The 21,843-nt window shown below is 38.1% G+C and overlaps 1 protein-coding gene across 1 annotated transcript; it reads left to right on the top strand.

The window, feature by feature from the left end:
* The first annotated feature begins 3,135 nt into the window (after positions 1-3,135).
* On the top strand, positions 3,136-21,569 carry CALB1 (calbindin 1). The gene is made up of 11 exons (XM_069005072.1): positions 3,136-3,324; positions 3,621-3,697; positions 8,312-8,386; positions 12,966-13,049; positions 13,128-13,184; positions 16,131-16,208; positions 18,624-18,679; positions 18,778-18,817; positions 18,905-18,958; positions 19,091-19,162; positions 19,574-21,569. The coding sequence occupies exons 1-11, from the start codon at positions 3,243-3,245 to the stop codon at positions 19,685-19,687; spliced, it is 789 nt and encodes a 262-aa protein (XP_068861173.1). The 5' UTR covers positions 3,136-3,242; the 3' UTR covers positions 19,688-21,569.
* The last annotated feature ends 274 nt before the right edge of the window (positions 21,570-21,843 follow it).

Genomic DNA, 21,843 nt, shown 5'->3' with positions numbered 1-21,843 from the left:
GAGAAGTCTGGTAGTCAAAGTTAAGAAGTCTCAGAAAAGCCACCTATAAAAAAAAAATTAATGAAAAGCATTTGAACAACAAATGTTTTCAAAGAAAATCATCATCACTTAGATACTGGGTCAAGCTTCCAGCTGGCTTCAGTGTAGCTTTTCTGATTTCTGCCAGATATGGATCTGGCTCACGTAGCTCTAGTAAAAATGAACGACAAGGCTTGGGCTTCTCAGTAAAGTAATTCATTAATCAATGTGCATATATACTTATCACCATACATATAATTTCTGAAAATAGGAAGAATTTTGTCCTTGCATAAAGCCCTCTAGAATCACTGGGACAATTTGCATGGGCTTCATTGGGTTATGGATCATATCCTGTATATATCTACATTTTTAAATCTTTTCCAGTGCTTCCTCTTTCAATGGAAATTAATAGCTTCTTGAATTGAAAAGACCAGTTTCCGATTTAGTTTTGCATAAGCAGAGTCCAGTGGGATTAAATATGAATGCTGGCTTGGTTATTCATTAATCATAAAAATATGGTGTGCAGTTAGTTATATAAGTGATTATTTTTGCACGGAAATGTCTGCTACTTTTATGCCTGTGCAGAAGGATCATATCAAGTGCAGCAGAGAACTTAGAAACCCATTCACCTTGATATACTGTGTTATAAAGAACACACAAAGATGCATAAATGCTCTGTAGCCAATACTGATTTTGTAGATGTTAGCATAATGAGAGGTCAGCATGTCCAAGCATCTGCATTCAATTTTACAGCTATGGGGAGAAGCAGCAAAAGTTCATGTGAGACTTCTTTTAAATCCTCCTGGCCACATATGACCTATGTAAAACATTTTATTCTGAGAACTTTTGAAAATGTAAACACTGCAGATCCTGTTAGTTAAAAAGTCTGAACAGTCAGATGAACAAGGTTGAGCTGGCCCCAAACAATGCTAAATTCTTCGCTCCCATGCAGCTAGTCTTTTGGGTCAGGGAAAAGGAACAAGAACAAGATGTGATGTGCCATTGGAAAATGGTAAGCAGCAAGGAGCAAATCAACATCAGATGCAAGTCAGAGGTCTGTTGAAACAGGTTCAGTACTTGGTTTCTTTTCCTGCAGGCTTGCTGGAAGCTGAAATTCTGCACTGGACAGGGTAATTCAATATGCCTGGTGTAGAAGAAGTTGCCTCACTGGCACAGACATCTTCTATCTAAAAATGAAGGAAATGCAAGTTCCACCTTTGTCTCCTTCCAGTGTCCTTGCGTCACTGGCACCCCATTGTCTTTTCCAAGTACAAAGAATAATCCCAGGCTTGATTCACTGTGCTTCCGTTTGTCAAGGCCAGAGCTCTGCCATGTCCTTGATCCTTGTAAAAATAAGCCTCATGAATTCTCTCTTTTCTGGTCATTATTGCTACTTTATGGAAATGTGTTAGGTTCAGATTTTTATTTTCAAGACAAGATGTAGGCAGATTATAAACGTTTCATGGTATGGCTCCCACTGAAGTCTCCATCTCTGAAAAGTGGTTCCTAGATAGGAAATTGGCCCAGTCACAACTTTTTTTTTCTTTTTTACATGGTGAAACACAGAGCCTGATTATAAGGAAATATTAAAATTTCTTCAGTCCTTTTGCAAAATGGTATTTGTGACTGCAAAACTATTCTAAACATTTTTCATTAATACAAACATTTTGAACTGAAGAGATTAATAGTCAGTTTCTTGTGTCTTTTCTTGCAGCTGCTGCTTTGTTCAGTAGCTAACAAAACACAGGCCAACCTGGTGCATTTCTTGAAGAACTAACAAGCAAACAGCAGTGCCAGAAGAAGAGAGGACTGCACATAACAGGTGGAGAAACAGGAGAATGGAAAGATGGAAGGAATCAAGTATAAGGTCTCATGATTACTTAATCACTATGTCCACATCTTGTTCCATAATGCATACAAGATTTCAGCCACCCAATCTACTGAAATCCCTCTCACAACATGTCAGCTTTTAACTAAACATCCCTCTCTCATCCTGATGGGTTATCCATCCCCATTGGCATTTTGCTGTTTTCTGCATTATCCTGTTATTTTTTTATGCTCATGCTATAGGTGAGTCTTAACATACTATTGTCCTAGTCATGTTGATCACTTAACACATGGAGATTCCTGGGTCTCCCAGCTCTTTGCATCTCTCATCCTTACTGTACTACCTACTGCATTTGCCAATGTCCTGTCAGCCACTCATCTTGACCATCAAACCATCATAACTCAGTGTAGTATCTCAAGGATACTGCTGGAAGGAGAAAGGTAGTTTCAGTGCTTCAGAGTACCCAGGTAGCCCTAATGACTAAAATGAGTAATCCCAAAAGGAACTTAGTCAGTGTTACCAGTACAGCACCATGTTTCCCCATTACTGGAGAAAGATTTTTGTAAGCTGTTCCGTCCCCTCCCTCCAACTCACTGCTTATAGGACAGCAACTCTCCAAAGCTGGTCTATCAAAAAAAGACCTTACTCAGTCAGAGCAGACTGTGGTAGTGTCCCTCATGCCTCTGCACTGTTTCTAGGCTGTCTCAGTATCCCATTATATCTCAGAAGGAATATCAAGTTAAAGGGTTGTGGCTCTTCAGAGATCAGCTCTGTGCAAAGCTGCCTGCAGGTCTGGACTGGGGATAAAACAGTGAAAAACGGGTTCCTTGCACCCCACATGGTGCCCCAAGTGTTTTTTTTTTTTTTCTTGTACCGAGACATCTTGAGGTGCTACAAGCCACGCTCTAAAATTCAGGGCCCTCTTCCACACGGAAGTCCCGTGGCTAATCTGGGAGGCTGTGCTCATCCTCTGTCCCCACGTCTCATGGGCGCGCTCTCCACAGCAAGGGACGCGCAGTAACTCCTGGGTGGGTCGTTCAGCGCTGCTCTCTCTGCTCGGGGCTCCCCGCTCGGCACCCACACACCCCTCCCACGTCGAGGGGTGCCGATTCCCGAGGGCTCCGCCGCCGGGCTGGCCCCAGCCGCGGTGCCGCCGTCAGGAGACCCCGGCCCCCCTGCGCAGGGCGGGGAGGGCGCGCCGGGGCCCGCGGAGAGGGAGGGCAGCACCGGGGGGAGTGGCCCGGCCGGGACGGCCTCATAAATAGCCCTCGGCGGGGCGGCGGCGGGAGGAGCCGTCGGAGCCGCCGTCGTTGCCGTCGTTGCCGCGCCGGCCGCGGTCAGAGTCAAGTCAGGACCGCGGACAGCGCCCCCCCCGCGCCCCCGCCCCGCGCCCACCATGACGGCGGAGACCCACCTGCAGGGCGTGGAGATCTCGGCCGCGCAGTTCTTCGAGATCTGGCACCACTACGACTCCGACGGTGACTCCTTTCCCCCCCGGGGCGGCGGGGGCGCGGGGGGCGAGGGGGGCAAGCCCGCGGGAGGCTGGGGGGACCCCACCGCTGCCCGCCCGAAACCCGCTCGGTCCCCGCTCGCCGCCCGCAGCCTCGGGCTGGGCCCGGAGCCGTCAGGGGCTGGGACCGGTGCCGGGCGAGGTGCGCGGGCATCCGCTCGCCTGGAGGGAGCAGCCGGGTCAGAGACGCCCCTGCCGGCGCTGGAGAGCGGACAGAGAGTTTGGAGGGAGCGGTGACGGCAACCGTAACTCTTTCTGTTGTAGGCAATGGGTTCATGGATGGGAAGGAGCTACAAAACTTCATCCAGGAGCTGCAGCAGGCACGGAAGAAGGCAGGCTTGGTAGGTTAATGTTTCGCCCCACTTTTCTGTCTTCTTCGGGAAAGAAGAGTTTTCTTGAGCAAACTCCAGTGCCCCGATTCCTTCCGTTCTCTCTTGCCGTCACACGGTTCATGCACCTGCCGCGCCAGGAAAAGGGAAATAGCTTGGTTAGAAATGCGCAGGTTGCAAATCAGATAAATAGTCTGCTTTGGGAAGGTGAAACAAGGGTCCACCTCCCTGGAGAGCAGCCCCCGCTCATACCTTGCCGGGCTACAAGCTGGTACTTCTGACAGTGCTTAAAAAGAAAAGTCAAGAAATGTATGGATGCTGTCTTTTTATCTTGGAAGGGACCTTATCCCATTGCAATTAATCTTATCTGATCCAGATATTAAAACTGGCGAGGGGGCGGGGGAGGGAAGGGAAGAAAAAAATAGAAAAAGGAGGAAAACAAAGATAAAGAGAAAAAAGAGAAAGAGAGAAAACCAACACTTCAGGATAGCTGGACTCTTAATTTCATGCCTAATTGGCAGCACGGGCTGAAATGCGTTTCTGCCCCTTGGTGGTCACTAAATAGATCTGCAGATGACTCCTAAACACTTACTGCTCTTCACCGAGAGTGTGAGTACCAAATCCTGGCTGTTTAAATGGCTCAGAGAGACAGCGAAGTTTTTTACAGTGTTGACAAAACACTTCTGCATATGAGTTATCGAAACATTAATTATTAATTTTCTCCAAACTATACCCATATGGGGGGAAAAGAAAAGGGAGAAAGAAATTAAAGGTTCCATGTAAAGATACAGCCACTTCTAGCATCAAAGTCCAATATATAACTTAGTGGAATCGGTCTAAATGAATCTATGCTAAAAGACTTCTGAAGAAACAGAAAAAAATTTATAGTTTAAGTGGACGATGTGTGCAGGGAGGAAATACATTAATAGTTCATAATAAGAATGTCTCCAAATTGAGAAATATCTTTTCAATAATTAACTTTGCTTTGAAAGTTCCTGTATATTTTAGAACTAAATACAGAAAAAATAATTAATATTAATTATTAAAATATTAATATCTTGATTGTTTTTGTGGAAAATTGCATCTTATTAATTGTATGAGTACAAACTTTACAGACATGAAAATTTGTCTCCCAGCAATGCCTCTAATGTTACTTCAGTCTAAGTACCAGTTAATTCCTGTTAGAGACATTGATGTAGGCTCTCATTTTCCTGAGTGCAAGTTCAAACTAAAATTAAAAATAAAGCAAAACAAAAGTTAAAAACCCCCAAAAAAACAAAAAAACTAAACAGAAAATTGGGAAAGGAATGTGGGTTTTTTAGAGGGAAAAAGTCTATTTTTTTTCACAGAAGAAAGATTGAACAACTTCAATACGTTTCAAGTACTGGAACAGAACAAATGTCTCTTCTATACTAAAGTGCAGGAAACATAAGTTTGCCCAGTAGAAAGAAGATATTAAAGCCTCTTTATATTTAGCATGAATGGCATTGTTAGTAGAAATGCTAACATATTATTGAGTAGTTAAAAAATTAATCAGAAGCTCAAGGAAAAAATATTTATAATTTTAAGATCAAGATCTTTTCTCTCTCAAAGCAAGTGTGCATCTCTTTAAAACATAGCCTACTCAAAGCAACACAGAAAGCCTTGCAGGATTATTCTTATCTGCTACAAATTTTTTAATATATATGGGTTTTTTAATATAACCTCTGCCATTATCTCACACTGTATTATAAAAATGCTCAGATGTTTAAGTTTTTCTGTCCCATTTCTCTGATTCAAACCTATCTTTGGGATGTTCTGCTGAAAAGAACAATCTACAGTAGCAACACCAAATTCAGCACCTGGTCTGTGGGCTCTGGAGTATGGCTGTTTGTCATCTTAGGTTTCAAATCTAACCTGATTCTTGCATTTGAAGGCTCATTTGCTAAACAAGCATCTCATTAGTTCATTTCTTGTCTCAGGGGATACTAATTCAGTACCTTTGAATATCTATTCTTTAGCCAGAAGGGACACATTGAGAAACTGGTGTAGGTTATATGTCATTTCCTTGTCTGTCCTTCTTTTAACACCCCAAAGCTTCTTTGTCATCATTAACTTCTGCATTTCAGGTCACTCTTCTGCTCACTTTTTTTGAAATATTCAATTATGCATTCTTCATTGCTGGATTTTACATCAGTCATGCCATATGCATTAAAGAATCACATTGATGCTGTCATTGAATAGGAAGGTTTAATATTTCCCAATATTCTTCCCAACTACAGAACTCTTCTAATTATGTTCTGATGCTAATCCTTGTATTAATCCACTCAGTAAGCCTGTACTTTCACAGCTGCTTTTTCTCAGACAGAGAGGTAGCATGCAGCTTGATTCAGGCTAGCCCCCCTGAAAGGGGGGAATGTCTACTTAGAAGTTTTGGTGCTTGGGCTTTGGTAACATTAGGCCTTTTTGCTTCATGCATTATGGTAGATACTGAATTGATCTGATATAATTTCAGCCATGTTAAAAGAACTGCCTCTTTTTTAAAGGTAAAAGCTACAAAAATATATAAACATAGCTTCCATTTATTGTGACCCACATTTATGCAATACATTCTCTCTTTGGGTGCACCAACTGCCTAAAGAAAGTCTGGAGTATAAATGACTAATGCAGAGGTTGATAAAGTGTCAATAGGTGGATCTTGTCTGAGCTGTTCCACATCCGTTTCTCACTTTCCCTGCCTGTATAGCTAATGACAATATTTCTCCACAAAAATGCATGCTTTATGAATACAGTCATGTGAGTGTTTCTGTAGTGCCAACTATCCTTACATTTTCAAATCATATCAAAAAAAGCTATTTTTTTGCAGTTGTTGGACAAGTATCTTTTCTGAGGTGTCTGACTGAGGCGTGAAGGGCTAGTTTCTTCACTTCAAAAATTGAGTACTGCATCTGTATCAGGTTTAGGACTAGTCTTGGTTAAATTTAGGCATTTTTATTTGACCAAAAATATATATTTGAATGACATAAATAACTCTTCAAGCAGCTTATAAGAGGGTGAAGTGGACACCAAAAATTCACCATAATTTCTGAATATTGAAGTAGAGGACAAGTTTCCTGTTTTGTTTAACCTGTAATCAACTGTGCCTCCGTCAACTGGCTGAACACCAAAAATTCACCATCATTTCTGAATAATGAACTAGAGGACAAGTTTCCTGTTTTGTTTAACCTGTAATCAATTATGCCTCCTTCAACTGGCTGGACACTGTCTGGAACTGCAGAGCTGCTATTAGAAAGATTAGTAAAATATTTAACCAGGACTAATTAAAATCCGAGTGTCTAATTCTCCATTCTATCTGCTGAGAAAACTTGTCCCCACTTTGGGATCATTAGATGAAAGGTGACTTTGAAGTCCATTGTATTAATAACCACATCTCTAATTAAAGCCATGGCAAATTACTAACCTGCCATGGATGACTTTGACAGAAATAGGATACTAGGCCGTGATTGTATCAGCCACAAGGAACTGACATTTTAGTTAGCTTTGGCAGGTGAAATTTGGGACAAGCTACAATGGACTTTGTACAACTGAGATTCACTGTGTCTCCAGTGAGAAAATCACTTCGGTCCCATATAATCAGATCTATTATAACAACTAAACCTTTAATTTCCAAAGTCTGATGTAACTTCATCTATAACTGTAGAACTGTCCTTTGTTTTAACATGACTGTAACCCTGTTTTTGCTGCATGGTTCACTAGCTTCCACCTCTAAGAAATACAATGAAAATTAGAAGTTTCATCAGTATTGAAGGTTGATGACAGCTCATATCAAAGCAAGGCAGGTTAAGTTGAAGTGTGAAATCAAATATTTAGGTATTTACCCCAAGGCTGGCACTTTTTGGCATAACCTAGAATGAGGATAGTCTTTAGAGAACAGATGTATAGCAGGGACCATAATTTATACGGACAACTATGATGGCTTTATTCAGTCAGATTTAAGGTACTTCTTAAAGTTTTCTCCCACCTAAATCTCCCTCTCTACATTTAAGCCGTGACATTTTGACTCTGTTTCCATGATAACCAAATACTAAACAGTGAAAAACATGACATCGTGATGAGTTCTTTTAAGACTAAAATAGCATCCATTGTTCAGGAGAAATCCACTCAAAGACGTGGAAAAACTATTTTGGTGTTCAGACGTATTATACTGAAATTTTTTCCTTATTTTGAAAGATTCTGCACTGCCTTCGAGTTACTAATTTAAAAATGAAAACTGAGAAAATGGACTAATAATTGCCTATGAACTTCACTGTCACCCACTTAAACAAAGGAACTGTTAGACACATCTTCCAACACATCTGTTTTTGTAATTTTTTCATTCTGTAAATTAAAATAAGAGTTCTAAGTATTTAGATGCCAATCATTTCCACTGGCTATAATATAATTCCCTAGGAAGTAAAATTTATCAGAATGGCATTATTTGTGACAAAACACAATGCTCATTTTCATTTAAACTTGACAAGTGTAGCTGCAATGTGTGAGTACTTCACTAAATGTGGAATATTATTTGACAACTAATAGATTATTCAAGTAAGTTTACGTATGGTTCTTGTGTTTTAAAGTAATGATTCTATCATTGTAACTTTGTAGGATTTAACACCTGAAATGAAAGCTTTTGTGGACCAGTACGGGAAGACTACTGATGGAAAAATAGGTATAGTTGAGGTAAGACAGTTACTTTGTAAATTTACTTGAAGAAAATGCATTTAGCACAGAACAGTGTGAGCATAATATGCCAATACTTAGGATTTTTAGATGGACAGAATATTTCTTCCTCTCCTTTTTTTCTTTTCACTAACGAAATTTTTTCATTAACAAAAAGTAATGTTTTCCTTACCACATTCCAGACATTTCACTGCAAGTGATTTAACTTTTCTCTCATTATTAAATAAAAATAAGCATCAATAGCGATTTAGTTTTCTACAAAGTAGATAAAAATTCCATTTTATAAATTTAAATTTAAAAGGTAATTTGATGAAAAGTGATGTACTGTAGTGCTACCTGTGATTTTGAGCTAATGCTCTGTCACCATTCTAATAGTGATATTAGGATACTCGATAACACCCGAGTGAACTTAATTAAGCAGTCACTGTATGTAGTCTATTCTGAAAAACAACATATATGGCAAATCAGCATGTTCATCATGTTAAATGTAAACAAAATTTTAGTAGTAATTGTGATTCCAAAGAAAGGAAATCCTAAGAAATTCTTTCTTGAACTTTAACAGAACTTCAGGCAGAAAATTTTCACATTCCTTACTCCCATTTTCTAAAGAGGCTGAAGATAACCAACAACTTCTCCTCGTACAGCTGCTCAACAATTGTATAACTTAGACAACTTGCTAGGAAGGGGGGAACCTTTGTGTTTTCTCTCACTTTCACTCTTCAGCACTGCAAGTCAAAAAGGAGAGTTTGTGGGGTTATGGGGTTACAGTTTGAGAAGTCACTTCTCTGAGCTTAACAACTCATTTATGTCACTCTGAGTGCAGTGAGACTGCAGTTTTATTATTAAATGATACTATTTTTTTTTCCTGATAATAAGAAATCTGACCTAGAGAGCTAATTAAGAAACAGCTGGAAACAAACCAGTCCTGCAAAATTTCTACAGTGACCAGCTTTGGGTCAGTATCTAATTTTAAAACAGAGGACTGAATAAAATCTGCAGAAGTCAATAGAAAGTATCGCTGCTGTTGCAATAGATCATTTTAAGATACCTTTTCTCCTCTGTCATATGTCTGAATTTGTAATTATGACTAAACTACCATAGAAATATGAACAATTTGTTTCACTTGCAGCCACAGCTGATTTTTAAAAATGCATCTTTTGACAATAGTTAGCATTGATGAATAGCTTTGCATCTAGAAAGAAGTAGTGTTTATTTGGTACAACAAATGCGTATTTATTTGTTATTGAACAATTTAGTCTTTTTGAATATAGCAAGCACTGGATGCAAGAAGAATGTGTGAACAGTGCCTGAAAAAGACTGTGCTCCTTCACTCGGGAAAGATAACTGGAAGTTTTACCTTTCAAATTCTATTTCTGATTCTGATATTGACTTAATGAGTGAAGATGAGCAAATCTAATAGGGTCTGATATGGCTCACCACCCCCAGTGGAGTGCCAAACATACTCAGCATCCACGGAAGCAACTGAATAGTGATAGTATGGAGTTCAGTGTCTAAAGGGACTTTCTCCCTTAATATAGCAGTTTCCAAACCCAATAGCTATATTTTATTTCCCTTACATCAGCATGATGCTTGATTTGGAAACTGCTGATGGGACTCATGAAATGTGTGGTACATGCAGAGCAGTATGATATCAAAGTTGGTATTTGGACTTGATTCTCCTTCCTTATAAAAAAAATGTATCCAGTAATTCCAGATTGTTCCTGTTTACATAGTACATCAAGCAGTTTTTCTGAAAATTGTGTGAATGCTGTTTAAAAAAAATTATGTAAAGCCATTCAAACTCCCAGCTCTCATAATGAACATGCAGCATTTGATGAAGAATGTGCTAGTGAATAATGAATTTTCAGGAAAGGTCTGTTGACTGAGATAAAGAGGAGGCCTGGGTGGCTTCATAGAGGAAAGAGTGGATTTTCAGCTCAGATTAAGTGTTGATTCTGTCTTTGCAAGCACACTGCAGTTAGTTTGCTGGCTATTATCCAGAGCCCTCCAGCTAAAGGCAGAGCCTGACCTGCCCACTTTCTTGTCATTGTGTAATAGACCTTTAATTCACCTTCTGTACTCATTGAGACCAATGCTTTTACTAAAATGTGGCTGTGAAACCCAAGGTTTTAAAACTCAGAACTGCGGCAATTTCACATTCAAATTATTTGAAGATTACTGCTGTCATAAAAATGACTACTTATTAGCCTAGAATATTCTTTGTACTCCCATGCTCTATTACGGGATTTTAAAAAGCAAATTCACTCTATTAGGTGAAAGGAATTTTAAATAGCGTTAAATATCAACTAAATTTACTTAGAGAACAATGTCTAGGAAAAAAGTTCTGATATTGTTTTAGGTACCAAGAGTATTTTTTCTGCTAGGTAACCTATAAAGACACACCTCACCCTACAGCTGACCAGAAAGGAGACAAACCAGTCTTAGGCTTTGTCCTCTATTATTTGCGATCCAGAGATAACCAACCTTCTCCATAAAAGCAGCACGGCTCACTAAACTAGACTACTGTTGCTGCTATAAGCAGACTCACAGTGGTCTGCACTCTTACCTGAACATGCTCATGAAGTCCACCTATGCTTATCCCCACAAAGAAATCATCACTTAAAATAGCACCTGGTTTCCATCTTTCTTCTTTGTAGTGGTATAAAACTGGGACTGGGAAGTCGAACCAGTTTCCACACAATCCACTCATCCCTCAGTACTGCAGAGTTTTACACAAAAAGCAATTTAATGCTTTCCCCTGAGACTTACAAGGGGTGAGAGGTATAGCTTAAAATAAGGTAATTTTCTTCCAGAGGTAATATATTCTGTACCTCAAATACAGTTTGTTAGTGCTAATAAGCTGTTAATGATCCTTTCACAGTTACTATTTTACAGTGCCCTTGCAAAATTCTCAGGAGTTAGCTATGTCATTGAATGACATCTTATTTATATTTTCCACACAAGTCAACCCTTTCTCATTGTTATAATCAGTCACTTCTCCCAAACTCTCTTTTTTATTCTAAACAGTTCTTCCATTCAACATTTGCTGTTAAATAGGAACGCACACTAAAAATCAAAGCTTTTCTGTCATGAGAGAAATAAAGACATTTTTTCATAAATCAGGACAAGTTACACACATTTAGCTACTGCGTACACATAAATATATACTTACCCACAAGTGTATATGCTATTTATAATGGAGTAGGTTTTGAAAGCTGCTGACAAAAATGCATTTCTTAGGTCGATTTTGGTTTCGTGTTCAGCCACTTAGCAAAAGTACTCAGAAGCCTCTGATGGGCCTGACAGCCTGTCATCAGCTGCGCCATTTCTGTAAGGAGAGTGCTCTGATGTGTCTTTTCATCTGTACCAACACTAGAAGAATTTAACTGATTCCTTGTATATATGATTTAAGAGAAACAAGAGATATATCTCCATAACTTTGTTGTGTCTGTGGAGTGGGAGCTGAAGTCACGGCTCTGCTGGATCCCAATAAAAAAGCCTCAGCAATTAGGCAACAGCACTGAAATAGGCAGAACAAAAGATTTGAGGGTGTGAAATGGAGGCAGAAAAACAAAAATTTGAATCAAAATTTTAAGATGGGACTCCAGAAAGTCTGCAGATGTCATTTTACATAAAAGAATGCAGCTAAGAAAGCTGTCTTTCTCCATTTTCTCCATAGTAAGCACAGCTGGTCTATTCTTCAAGTAAAGTTTTTTTAATCAAAACACATTTCATACATTTTGAGGACAGAAAAAAAAAATTGGGCTTTTGTTAAAAACAAATCATGATTCTACATTAAATTATACAGCATACTTTCCATCTTCCAGATTTGTCACTTGCCAAAATTGAGTTATAGTAAATGAACATTTTCAATAATCAGTACAATAATGTCTGATTTTAAAAAAGCCTTTTGTACAGAAGAGGCATTGGAAGAACCATCCCTGGTTTTGCAGGGCTAAAAGCCCTCTTGATTTCTTTCTGGTATTTATAGCTCTTTTTGAACACATCTCTGTGACTGACAAATGAGAGCTGCCATCCCTTACACCCTCCCTGTTTTCTTTTTTTTCTCCTGGCCTTTCCTTATATTTAGCCATTTAAATTAAACACGTGTTCTTCATGTCAGTGTTCCTTTCTTTCTTCCTCTTCCTTGGTATCTGTGAGTAGTCTGTATTCCTCAGTTTCTTAATTCATGGTGCTTCACACTTACCCTCTGTGAATCCCTGTGTTATGCTTTCCCTTCATGCTGATTCAAGGGATTTTAATACAGATTCTAATTCTGCATGGGTGAATTTTTTTCGGCTTTCCCCAGCTACCCTTTTGGTAAAGTGTTACCTCACTCCCTTCTCTCAGACTTGAATTCTGTTTGACCTTGATGACTATGACAAAGCTGCAAGCCAGAAGCCTTTCGGAGGCATCTTCCAGACACTTCAGCTAGCAGGATGAAGCTTCCAAGGGTGCCACAATACGGCAGTATTAGCACAAAGAATTTCTTATGCTTTTAAAAATCATCATGCTGTATTACAGGCTGAGCTGGCCTAATGAAGAGCCAAAATTTAATCTTTCTTCAATTCTGTTACAGCTTGCTCAGGTATTGCCAACGGAAGAGAATTTCCTGTTGTTCTTCAGATGCCAGCAGCTAAAGTCAAGTGAAGATTTCATGCAGGTACAGTATGAAAAGTTGCCTGTTGTAAGACCTGCTTGCCATAAACATATCATTAAAGCATTCACATTCTGATTGCAGACATGGAGGAAATATGACAGCGACCACAGTGGCTTCATCGATTCTGAGGAACTTAAGGTAAACCAGTATCTATGAGCATGCACAACATGAGAACAGGTGTTGGATCACAGCCTGTGCTGCTATCTCTTTCTTCAGATACCCACTTGTGCATATTTTTGCATTTCAAACATGACAAAAATGCAATACAATTAGCTGATCTTTTGTTGTCAGTAAATTATTTAAAGTGAAACTCTAATCTGATCAATGTTTTTTTAAGCCATGTTTTAATTCAGATCAGTGTTGGTATCAAGTGACTCAGAGTACCAGGTAGCTTAGAAGTAGGAAAGATAAAGAAAGCAAGATGAGTCTCTGACAGCTATGTTGGTTATTATTTTGGCCTCTTAGGAAAAGGGCTGCTTTGTTGTGTTTTTTCTTGAGAGCATCACTACTATTAATCACTATGGTGCTGGGCAGATTATGCTGTCTCAAGTACCACGTAACCCTACAATTTCCTCTGTATTACTGTTAGACTAACACAAATGGAATTATGCTGTCTCTGCTTGGTTAACCTAGTAGGATTTCAATATCAGCTTTAATATGCACAAATAAGAGCAAAATCTAGGTTATCCCATTAGCCATCTCAGCCTTGCACAGTTAAGAAATCGTAAAACAAGAGTGATCTTATTTCACTAGTCATACAACCAACATCAATTTGTCAATGCTAAGTTAGTGTCACAGAATCACAGGGTGGTTGTTAGGGACCTCTGTAGGTCATCTGGTCCAACCCCTCTGCTCAAGCAAGACCATCCAGAGCTGGTTTTCCAGGACCTTGTTCAGATGGCCTTTGAATCTCTCCAAGAATGAAGATTCTACAGCCTCCATGGGCAGGCAACCTGTGCTAGTGCTGTGTCATCTTTGCAGTGAAAATGTGTTTCCTGATGTTCAGAGGGAACATTTTGTGTTTACCTTTGTGACCACTGCCTCTGGTCCTGTCAGTAGCCTAGCTCCATCCTCTTTGCACCCTCTCTTGAAGTACTTATATACTTTGATGATGTTCTCCTGAAGCTCCTCTTCTCCATGCTGAAGCGTCCCAATTCTCTCTGCCTTTCTTCATAGGAAAGATGCTCATATACAACAGCTTTCTGAGTAGAAAGGTGCCATTTTCCACAGTTCAGCTTCATTTGATTCATTTACATTCAAAGGAATCAAAGCAATTCAAAGCAAGAGAAAGATCTAGCAGTGTTTATCCATCTAATTTGGACTATTTTGCTCATATGTGATATAAAGAAGAGTTACGTAAGTTTTAAATAAAGCACCAGGAGATCAAACTGTCCAAAATCTTACCATTTTTCTGCTCCGAAAAGGAATCCACGACCAAAAATTCACATCTTTTTTTCTTTTCCCTTTCTCTTTTGAGTTTGATATCTGTGTGACATTTGCTGGGGATCTAAGCTTAGGGTAACCCTCAGGCAGACAAGCCCATTCTTCTGCTGACTGGTTGTGTCAGGTTGGTGTATTTAAAGTTGATAGGATCAGGAAGAGGTATCACTTGAGAACTCTCCAGCTGTTAGGTGATGCCTGCTGACTGCTATATTTTAAAATAGACTTTTAAAAGGCAGGGCTGATTGAGGACCAGCTGAAGAATGAAGACATTGTAACTGAATCTATAGTGGTCCATCTCTCTTGTGCTATGAGGTTTCGTTTGCCTCAGAGAAAGAGGCCATTTTAACACAAGAAATAAGACATAACTGTCCAGTTTTATTTTTAGATCAGTATTTCTTGGCAAGACGGAAACATTTTTAAGTATTTTCTATGGGAGGAGTACACCCACTTACAACTTTGTAAGTGAAAATTTAAGCTGGAAATCAGGAAAACTTTCTAACAATAGTAATGGGAGTAGAATATGTTGTCTAAGGGGGAGGCAGACTCTTCATCATTGCCTGTATTTAGAGAAGGTTTGGCAATAGCTCAGATCAGAGAGTAATTCAGGAAGTTTAGATAGATAGGATCCTTTCTTGAGACACGGACTGAATAGCCTTTTAATTTCCCTTCCACTTTTATTTTCCATTGAAGCACACAACATTAAACTTGTTTCCATAACATCCATTCACAACATTCCAGTCGTGTTCTTTGTTATACAAGCTACCAGGAAGGGCCTCCAGCATGGAGGGGGCCAGACTAGAAGAACTACAGTGGGTGTTAGTCATACGACTATTGACATGCTTGCATTCAGGTTCAGGACTACAAGTGTATTTTCTTATAAGCTCCCCCATTTTCTATCTTGAAATGTCGCCAAAAATTCCACAAAGATAATGACACTCCAACTGATGACAGGAATTAGGTCCTTTATCAGGTCGTGTAATGCCCTTGCTATACAGTTTCATATCTTTAATTTTTGATGTCACAGACCTAGTACAGAAATTTAAAACACTGAATGGGTGGAAACCATCTTATTTTTTTAAGTAAAAATGGCTGGTGTTTCAAGTCATATGTCATCAAATTCTCATTCAAAAATGCAATGAAATTGGCTGCACATATTTAAAATACATGGTAGGAAGAAATATTCACTTCTAGCTTCAGGTACTGCCATAGGCAAGGACGAAACTTGCTTAATCATTGATCCTTTCTGTAAAATCGTTCCTATGTTGCAAGAAGTGATTAGGCACCCAAGTTTTCAAGGAGACCCAAGGTTAATTAGTTTAGTTTACTGATAGAGCTGATTAAGAAGCAGTATACCTCAAAGCCAAACTTTTTTCCAAATTCACAATACAACAAATGGCATACAATGCAGGAAGTTTTATTAGTTACTTTTTCCAAACAAATTGCAATATATTTGAACTTATCAAAAGAAACATATATTCTTAGTTGTTGATGACTATTTTTTTCCTACTTATTTGGAACTTCAGTAGTAAATACTAAAGTGGAAGTAAAATAGTATTTCCCATTACTTTAATCTGAAGTTAGCAAATCAAATATTTTATACTGTAGATAAAAATTCACCTATTACTCTATTTATTTTAACAGAGCTTCTTGAAAGATTTATTACAGAAAGCAAATAAGCAGATTGAAGACTCAAAGCTAACGGAATACACAGAAATAATGGTAAGGTTATTTACAGGCATAATGGGTTAATCCAAATTCTGTTTATCTTTAGCCAGTGGAAGGCTCCAAATGTCTTGGAGACCCTCCAGGTCCCAATCAGACTATGACATTGCAAGAGAGAGACAACTGTGGCACCTATCCCTGCAAGTATTTCTGCAGCTACAGAGCTTTAATGGGCAGTTTGCAGGACTGCTTAAGAAGAAAAGCCCAGGAATTTTTAACCTTCTTGGTATTTATATAATATCATGCCATGCCATAGTATTTTCCCTGTTTTGCTTCCTTGTGCCACTAGTTGTAAAACCAAACTCAAAATCTTCACATTTCATAGGAGCAAAACTGTTCTTGTCATAATTATATTATCATATTTAGATCAAATTAATTTGGTGTTATTTTCTATGTTTTGCCTTCTTACGGTGCTGTGGTGTCTGTCTCTTGTCTTAAAAGCCATCATTGCATGGTGGCTTCCTTAGATTTACAGACATCTCACACGTTCCTTCTCCCCTTGCTTCACGAAAGATAAACTGATGTTTTAGATAAACACTATAGCAAAACTGTTGCTTCCCTGGCCTCAAATCAGCCCATCCTTGGAACAATCCATCCATCCCATTGCTATGGTACTTCATGGTAAGGACCAGTACTGGCTTCTGCATGGGCTTTCCAATTAAAAAAAGACCAGAATTCTGGTCTTCAGCAAATGTATAACATCACATTTTTTGTTTTACCAGCTTGTTTTTGTCCTAAAATACTTTTAACAATCAAAAATGTGCTAGGTAGATGTACTAGCCCTCAAACTGGCTTAAGATTGGCAGAACAAAACTTGTGTTTCTCCTGGAAAAGGTCTGCTGGTTCATTGTACCAGCATAAGCCATTTACATAGAATTGTCACTGTTCATTCACAGCTGAAGATAACATTTTCATTCAGGGAGCTTTTTGACCTCTATCCTGAAGTATGCTGTAAGTTCTGGCCTCTGCTGAGACACACAATGACAAAGAATTTAGCTATAAGAGAAAAAAATATAAGCCCAGCTCTCCAATAATCTCCTCAGAAAACAGAAGGATAGTAGAAAATGCACAGTCCTGAGCAGCTGCTGGCAGGCAGAGCCAGCCACTAACAACTCATCAAAATACAAAATAAGTTCACAGCTGCCACTGCTTACCTCCCCCAAATGCAAATCTGCTTTCATGGGAAATGCATGCAAAGCAGATGCTTTTATACAAAGGAAGGAAGTGCTAAAAGGAATCACGGTGTTGTGTAGAAATAAACATTTGTAGAACTGGCCACTTTCTTCTGGTATCCTTTGTCATTTATTATGTATTAACAAAGTGAAATTAGGTCTTTTTTCATTGCATTACATTAGTTCCCTCTTTAAAAGGATATACATTTATGTATATATGTCAGTACAGGATGTTGCTTTTCCTTTTACCTACTACTTACATCTAAAATGACTGTGACTGCAGGGGATGGGATGGGATGGGATGGAGTGTGGGTGATGGTGTTTTCAATACAATGTTTTGTAGTCTGCTGCTTTTGTGAGTCTGATACAGCAAGTGCAATGTAATGTTTGAAAGTTAAAAAATGGAACCATACAGACATAAATATTGGAAGAGAAAGTCCTATGCAGGAGCAATATCTTCATCTGCTTCTAATAGCTATTATAAGCTGTTTGTGCCTCTCAAGTAGCAGGAGCTGATCCTTTCAAGGCCTCAAAAGAAAACACTTTAATAGTAGAGTTATTAAAAGTTATTATAAATAGTAATCATTTATTTTGTGGAATTATATTAACATAGTTATAGCTATAATTTAATAATGTTTATTTGGAAAGATTTATTTTCCCATTTTCATACCATCAAGAAAATATGACCATCTGCAACATCTGTTCATTTTTTTTAAAAATAGATCACTGTGACAAAACATTGTCTTTACTTAAATACTTAGACCTAGTCAATTGAATGAAATGTCTGTTGTTTTCTGTGTAGGGAATTGAATGCCTTGGATTCTATTGCACTTTACCCAACATTTTTTTCATCTTTGTTAATAGAGAATAATGATTCTAGTATCCAATCATGACGTTAAGTCAAAAGTAAATGTTACCACATCAACACTAGTCTCATTTAGAAATAATTACATGCACATTTCTCATACAGGACATTTGTTTGTCAGTGAAGGCAGGTTAAGACCTACCTTACTACAGGTTAATCAGAATTGCTCATCTGGTTTCTTATCAAGCTTTTGCAGTAGAATTAATTACTCTGAATTACTTAGTCAGTACTTAAAATAAATGTATTACATAGCAAAAGTGACCTGGGGACATCATTTCAGGATAAAGTTAATTGGATTTAAGTTTTCCAAATAAGTGTTTTCTTCATTAGGATGATTAATTTTGATCAGCAATGTAAAATTATATATTCTTTCAGCTCAGAATGTTTGATGCAAACAATGATGGAAAGTTGGAGCTTACTGAACTGGCCAGGTATGTCTTCTGTTTCTTTTACAAGTGTCATTGTACCAAGTGCTGTAATGGGAATAGTTAAGTATTTTGACCTTTGTTTTGTTTTTTTTTCTCCAAAGACTACTCCCTGTACAGGAAAATTTTCTTATTAAATTTCAGGTATGAATATTCACATTCTTCAGGTAACCTCTCACCATCACACATAACTGGTGTAATTAATGGATTTGTTTTCCTTTTGGCATTTAGGGTGTCAAAATGTGTGCAAAAGAATTCAATAATGCCTTTGAGATGTATGATCAAGTAAGTCTTAAAAAAATGTTTTTATTAACTGTGTAGTTTATTGGCACTTATTTTCTGAATTTGTGGAAAACAAGCCATAACCTCTGGAATTAAAAATAAATTTTTATACTTATCTTTAATGGTATTTTTCAGGATGGCAATGGATATATAGATGAAAATGAACTTGATGCCCTACTGAAGGATCTCTGTGAAAAGAACAAAAAGGTAATCCTAGAGGACTTCTTTCTCCTTAGAGATTAGATTTAATTTGGATTTTAAGGACACTTTAATCCACCCTAATGAGATAAATATAGAGCTTCTAAGTCATAATTCCTGAAGTCAAAGTACAACTAAAAATTGTGGTGGAAATAATAGCAGTGTAAATCCTGAACTAGGGGAGTTGTGATTACATAGTGACGCTGTCAAGAGCTTGCTTGCTTCTGAGACACCAGCTAGCAGCAAGCTAACATATGGCTGTCATATGGATAACATACAAATATATAAAAACATTTTAGTGTGTTACTGTCAGACAGGCTGAGAATACCTGGGATTTTTCTCCTTTCCTGCCATTGGAAGTAAACTTGTTCATGCTGATAACTAAACAGGATTATAAAGCATTATCTGTTCTTTAAATAGGAATTAGACATTACCAACCTTGCAACATACAAGAAAAGCATCATGGCCTTGTCTGATGGAGGAAAGCTTTACCGAGCAGAACTGGCTCTTATTCTCTGTGCTGAGGAAAACTAGAGCTCTTCTGTCATGTCCACTTAACTAGTGATGTACTCTACACAATAACTGTGCACTATAAGGGAGTAGGCTGTATTTTTAAACTGCATATAGAAAATTAGCCAGGATGTGTGGCACATTCCTTTCAGTTTGTTTCTATACTGTTTGTAATGTACAGTTTTTGTAACAATAAGATTGATAAAGAGAATGTCAGTGTTTGGGCCAGTCTGTATATTCAAAAAGAAACTAAATATGTCAGGGTTGGTTTTGGTTGGGTTTCTTGCTTTCATAAACATGGCTGGAGAAAAATTAAACCTGCCGACATTGCTGTGGTCATCATATCCTTTGACACTTGCAACATTTCTTGTTGAACTACGTAACAAAAAGATCTACACATATCTTTCCCATAACAAATAAATATGGGGTTTTAAAATATATAACATGAATTCAGATTAAATATGATCTAGGTCTGGAATAGGAAAGAGACATTGGCATGTCTGATTTCAAAAATTTAATAAGGCACTAAGAAATATTTTCAGTTGTCAAACCACCCACTTACAGGTCTGTACTCTCTGCAGTCTTACAATTACTCTTCTCATTACGAATTCATAGCATATAGACAAAGCATTTATCTGGAATAGATCTCCATGCAGTAGTTGATAAAAATATAGTGGTCTCAATCTAGCTGTTTTACTGAATTTAAACATAGGCACTTCAGAAGTAAATGCCTTTAATCTGTCTTGAAATCCTGGCTAAATGACAGGTAGTATAGTTAATACACAGATTACCATATGATATTATAAGTGTACCTTTCATGACTATTGCTGTGTCAGAGAATATGACAATCCATTTTCTAAACTATTTTCACATTTTGCAGGTTATAATTATTCTAGTAAATTGCTGTTTTTACATCATATTCTGTGTAATCTATAATTAAATTTAATATCCTAAGATTATTCGTGTCTAGTTTGTGTATCTCCTGGATTCTTGTATCTGTACCATGTAAAGGACAAACTGACTATTTTAAAAAAACGTGCCTCCTTGGATATTACACTGAATTACTAGTCTATATCACTAGCACTAAAATTTGACATTAAATGAAGAAAAAAAAATAGTACAGATTTTATAACAATTTATTAATTTAGTTTACATGGTGAGCTCTGCTTTTTATTATGTTAGAGATGTATTTTTTAAATGGGAACTATACTATGAAGCAGCCCTATCTTCTTGCATACTTGGGGTTTTTTGCCTGGCTCCCTTTTTACTTTACACCAGTTTTATGCCAGACAACTTCAGGAATGTCCAGGTCACTGCTCCCAGTAAGTACTGGAGAAGGAAGGAAATTGGGCTGTGTCTTAAAGCCAATAAACCTATGCTGCCTCCATGTACAGCTGTTTCGGAAGCAATTCCAGGTTAGCAGATTAGCCACATACAACTTCTCAGATACATTTCTGTGTCTTATTTAACAAAAGGAAGTAAAAGCATTTTATTTGAAACGCGTCTCAAATAGTGAGGCTCAATCCTTCAAGATTACAGTCAATGAACTCCCACTGAAAGGAATCTTTCAATTCCTCAGGTGAACTCAAGCAACTAAATACCATTTCAGGAATGGCCTAATGGCCTTGGGCTCTCTCCAGGCTGAGCCTTGGAAAGTTAAGGGGTAGATGGTGTTGGATGGGATCTTTCTGGGAAAAAAACCACACAAAAAGCTAAAATAAGGTTAAGCCAGCTCATTCTCACTGTTTTACTCCCACTCCATGCACAGTGATTTAACGTCTTACCTGCTTGTCTCCTCTTTTCTCTATGCAATGTGAAATACAATTGTGTACATTAAGTGAAGGAACAGTGAATCTGCCTATCAGTACAATAAATGATTGATATTGTTCATATTGTGCACTTGAAATCCTGGATTTTGCCTTATTTTAACATTTTAATAGTGTAAAGAAAAAAACCCAAATCTTGTGTGTAAAATTATGTTCGCTACATCATTACAGTGAGAGCTAAAGCTTCTAAAGTGTTTTGACAGAGTCACCACAGAAACTGAAATCTGTCTTCCTGAACATGAGTAAAGTTAACTGTCACAGATCCGTTCTGAAGCTACTGAAGCACTTCTGCTACTGCTGCTGCTCACCAGCTGGCTCTGCTGCAGGGCACAACACAGAAAGCAGGTCTCAGTC

This window comes from Aphelocoma coerulescens, chromosome 2 (assembly GCF_041296385.1).
Source record: "Aphelocoma coerulescens isolate FSJ_1873_10779 chromosome 2, UR_Acoe_1.0, whole genome shotgun sequence".
NCBI classification, from domain to species: domain Eukaryota; kingdom Metazoa; phylum Chordata; class Aves; order Passeriformes; family Corvidae; genus Aphelocoma; species Aphelocoma coerulescens.
This window is presented reverse-complemented; position numbering and strand designations above follow the sequence as displayed.